The following is a 4316-nucleotide window of genomic DNA, read 5'->3' on the forward strand; positions in this document are numbered from 1 at the left end:
GACTACTACTACTCATGCAGCTTGCGCACATTCCTCTATGGAATCTCTATCGAATTGGTACATGCTGGAATGTGCGTGTATATGTTGTGAATCTAACGTGAAGTTTGTTTTTGCGTAATGCTTGTTATGGGTAGTGCTGCCTACTCTGTCAAGAAATAGATTGCAAGAACTTCAGCACAATTTACATGTTTCGTTGCGAACTGTAAGGCTTGGTTTCAAGTATCTGTGTTCTAAACATCAATCACAAATTTCATATTAATGATTAACCGAACAAAACTTAATTGATGTATTTTCACTCGGTGATTTTTGTTGTAGTAAACTGCATTCTGTATTCAAGGGAGGGTGCCCCAAGTTGTCAACGCTATTCCCGAGGGTGCCGCGAACTTCAAAAGGTTAGGAAACATACAATAACATAATAGTGCGTATTAGTCCATAAAGATGGCGCACGCCCTTTACGCTTTTCATTCTGTATATAGTTGTTTTGTAGTGCATCTTAATCCGTGTAGATGGCACACTCCCCGTATTTTTTTAATTGTACTGCTGACATGTAAACGTTTCGTTTTCCTTATTGCACTCCTAATTAATTATATATTAATAAAGTGTTAAACTTTGAATATGTTTTATATTCTGACTACGTAGCATCAGGATAACATATTGATGGATTATTGGATATGAAATATAAGGTTTTGTGTAGCTTGCATTTCGTATTTGTAAGGAAACACTCTCACCATATAATATATTTTTCTATGATTTAAATGAAAAACAAGAAAAAGACCAAAAAGAAACACACTTCTTATATTATATACCTATCTTTTATTTTACTTCGTATATTAAATACAGTGAGCTCTGGTTATAGTAGCTATTTCAAGATACCAGTACAGAGTTGACAAGATACGATGGCGCTTCGATGCCTGGTGTGCTAGTACGTCCGCTTTCTTGTGTCTGCTCTATGCTGCAGCCGAAGTGGTAACGTTTAAAACGCTTGGCCTCTGTTTTAGACGTTTTCCCCGCTCAATTTCGTGAGGTTGCGTACTTGACTGAGTAGTATTTAAAGTCCATTCTGAACCAAAATCTGAGCGATGTTGTGAATCAAATAGCAGTTCAGTATCGTTATGGGAATGTTCCATCGATCTTGCCATGGAGTCCCGATCTTTTACACAATGACAATGACGAGGGCAGGTTGGATTATCAGGACACGGTTCATTAGGTTTTGGATTGGGTGATGGAAAAGGAGGGAATGGTGGATAGGGTGGTGGAAAAGGGCCTCGGGGAGGACCAGTAGGGAATGGCGGATAGGGTGGTGGAAAAGGGCCTGGATAGGGACCAGGAAATAATTGTGGATCGAGTGGCCATATTGGTGATGGAAAAGGGTCTGGATGAGGACCAGGAGGGAATGGTGGTTTGGGTGGCCATGGTGGTGGAAAAGGGTCTGGATGAGGACCAGGAGGGAATGGTGTTTTGGGTGGCCAGGGTGGTGGAAAAGGGCCTGGATGAGGACCAGGAGGGAATGGTGGTTGTGGTGGCCATGGTGGTGGAAAAGGGCCTGGATGAGGACCAGGAGGGAATGGTGGTTTGGTTGGCCATGGTGGTGGAAAAGGACCTGGAGGAGGACCAGGCGGGAATGGTGGTTTGGGTGGCCATGGTGGTGGCAAAGTGCCTGAAGGAGGACCAGGAGGGAATGGTGGTTTTGGTGGCCATGGTTTTGGAAAAGGGCCTGGAGGGGGACCAGGAGGGAAGGGTGGTATGGCTGGCCATGGTGGTGGAAAAGGGCCTGGAGGAGGACCAGGCGGGAATGGTGGTTTGGGTGGCCATGGTGGTGGCAAAGTGCCTGAAGGAGGGCCAGGAGGGAATGGTGGTTTTGGTGGCCATGGTGGTGGAAAAGGACCTGGAGGAGGACCAGGCGGGAATGGTGGTTTGGGTGGCCATGGTGGTGGCAAAGTGCCTGAAGGAGGACCAGGAGGGAATGGTGGTTTTGGTGGCCATGGTTTTGGAAAAGGGCCTGGAGGGGGACCAGGAGGGAAGGGTGGTATGGCTGGCCATGGTGGTGGAAAAGGGCCTGGAGGAGGACCAGGCGGGAATGGTGGTTTGGGTGGCCATGGTGGTGGCAAAGTGCCTGAAGGAGGGCCAGGAGGGAATGGTGGTTTTGGTGGCCATGGTTTTGGAAAAGGGCCTGGAGGGGGACCAAGAGGTAAGGGTGGTATGGCTGGCCATGGTGGTCGAAAAGGGCCTGGAGGAGGACCAGGCGGGAATGGTGGTTTGGGTGGCCATGGTGGTGGCAAAGTGCCTGAAGGAGGACCAGGAGGGAATGGTGGTTTTGGTGGCCATGGTTCTGGAAGAGGCCCTGGAGGGGGACCAGGAGGGAAGGGCGGCATGGTTGGCCATGATGGTGGAAAAGGGCCTGGTGGAGGACCGGGACCGGGTGGCCATGGTGGTGGCAAAGTGCCTGGAGGAGGACCAGGAGGGAACGTTGGTTTGGGTGGCCATGGTGGTGGATAAGGCCATTGATTAGTTGGTGAAGTGGGATGGTGACCGGGAGTGGTAGGACATGTGTGACATGAATGTTTTTTATCGTGATGTTTTTTTCCACCTCCGAGACCAAAAATTGATTGAAGAAGATCCAGGAAAGTGCCGTTGACAAATACTGGCTCTAAAATTCAGTGAGAGAGGAAAAACAAAAGAATTAATAAATTAATATATTTAAGCTAGAAAAAATACGAGATCAAATCGAAAACTAATGTGAATACGTAAATTATATGTAACAAATAATCAAAATTTCTTCCAAGTAAGTTAGTCTAGCTTTTTTCTGCGTTTATTTTATCTATTGTAAAAATGTATTCGAGAGTGTAGGAGAAAATACTTCAAAAACGTTTATTTGCAAACTCTTGTGGAATATGCAAGTGACTTCAGCTGAAATTAAACACAAATATATTCATAGTAATGACACTGAAGAAATCGCATTGTTGCCACGAAAGAAAAAAATGAAGTCATTACCTAAAATTGTGAGCAACACGAAGCACAGAAATATCTGCGATGTCTTCATCTTGCCGTATATTTTTGCTCAGCCAATGATGCGGGAAAATATCACCAACAATGTACAAAATCATCTGAAGCAATATAAGTGATATTCATCATTTAGTAATTTTACATTTCTTTATTAAGTGAACAAGTATTGAAGAAATATTCTATGTTTTGGCATCAAAAACATATTCGGAAATAACCTTTAAAAATTCAAAATTAAAATTATTTAAAAAATGAGACGAAAGTTCTTACCCAAAACCATTTATGAGTTTATCCTGATGAAGTTTTCAACTTGACAAAAATTAATCGATGTTTGAGACGATGATGTATTTATACTGAGGAACTGACGCAACGCTTTTCAAGGAAAACTGCTACGTAATTGTATTATCTTATTGTTCGCAATTCGTTAATGGCATTATCCCAGATTAGATGCACCTGTTTTGTGTGTGTGTGTGTGTGTGTCTTTTTTGTGACTACATGTGACGTTGTACAATAAACCATAAAATTGTTAAATATTAACTAGTTGTGTTAGCGTAGAATCAATGCGGTGAACGAAATAATTCAATTATTAAATCATGAATAAAAAAACCGAAATAAGGAGTCAGTATTGAACTTACGAAGAAAACTTATAGAAAATCTTATTGGGGTTTTCCTAGCAAGATATTGAAGTTTCTTATAGCAAGATACATATTTAGTTTAGAAATTCTGATGTCAGAGGAACAAATTCTTATAAAATGGAATAAGGAAAGTTTGTGATCAGACGGCTTCATTGACCGACCTGCATATATAATAATATATAATATATATTTGCGATAACGTTTTATCGCAATAGTTATTTCATTATCGTCTGATCCACGAAGAAGTTAAACCATGTCGGAATTTTGCTCTTTTGTGCGAATCAAATCTACATATAAGGGGTCACTCAAGTATTACGCCAGCATTTGTAAGGGGAGGGGTTCGGATTTGCTGACTTTGACTTTTGATGACGGGGTTGGGAGGGGGTTGAATGATGCTTACGTCATCAACCCACCCTTTATAACAATATGAAATATTCTTAATGACATCTTACTCTGCGTGCCAAAAACGAGAAAACCCTTTCGATAGTTTGTGTTCACCTGAACTATTCTCTATTGTCATTTGAGTGAACATTAGAGTTCACTCAAGCCACTTTAGTGATCTCTAAATGTTTTGTGGATCCTTTAAGTTATCTGGAAATGTATTCGGGCCACTGAAGTGTTCTATAAATGTGTCGCGGCTCGCATAAGCGCTCTGGAACTACGCTGCACGTCACTCAAGTG

At 42.5% G+C, this 4316-nt stretch overlaps 1 protein-coding gene across 1 annotated transcript; it reads right to left on the reverse strand.

Annotated features, from left to right (window-relative positions):
• Nucleotides 1-796: 796 nt before the first annotated feature.
• On the reverse strand, nt 797-3323 carry LOC149076301 (uncharacterized). The gene is made up of 3 exons (XM_089243859.1): nt 3271-3323; nt 2992-3104; nt 797-2647 (listed from the first exon to the last, which is right to left on the reverse strand). Exons 2-3 carry the CDS (start codon nt 3038-3040, stop codon nt 948-950), a joined length of 1749 nt encoding a protein of 582 aa, XP_089099985.1. The 5' UTR covers nt 3041-3104; nt 3271-3323; the 3' UTR covers nt 797-947.
• Nucleotides 3324-4316: the final 993 nt, after the last annotated feature.

The sequence above is a fragment of the Pholcus phalangioides genome, unplaced genomic scaffold (assembly GCF_987345545.1).
Source record: "Pholcus phalangioides strain wild (caught in Gottingen) unplaced genomic scaffold, Ppha-v1.0 ptg000015l_1, whole genome shotgun sequence".
In the NCBI taxonomy this organism is placed as follows: domain Eukaryota; kingdom Metazoa; phylum Arthropoda; class Arachnida; order Araneae; family Pholcidae; genus Pholcus; species Pholcus phalangioides.

Coding starts and splice junctions, on each gene's coding strand:
- LOC149076301 (XM_089243859.1), bottom strand. CDS start 3,040: ATGAAGACATCGCAGATATTTCTGTGCTTCGTGTTGCTCACAATTTTA. Junction 2,648..2,991: donor CGTGTTGCTCACAATTTTAG/GTAATGACTTCA, acceptor ACTGAATTTTAG/AGCCAGTATTTGTCAACGGC.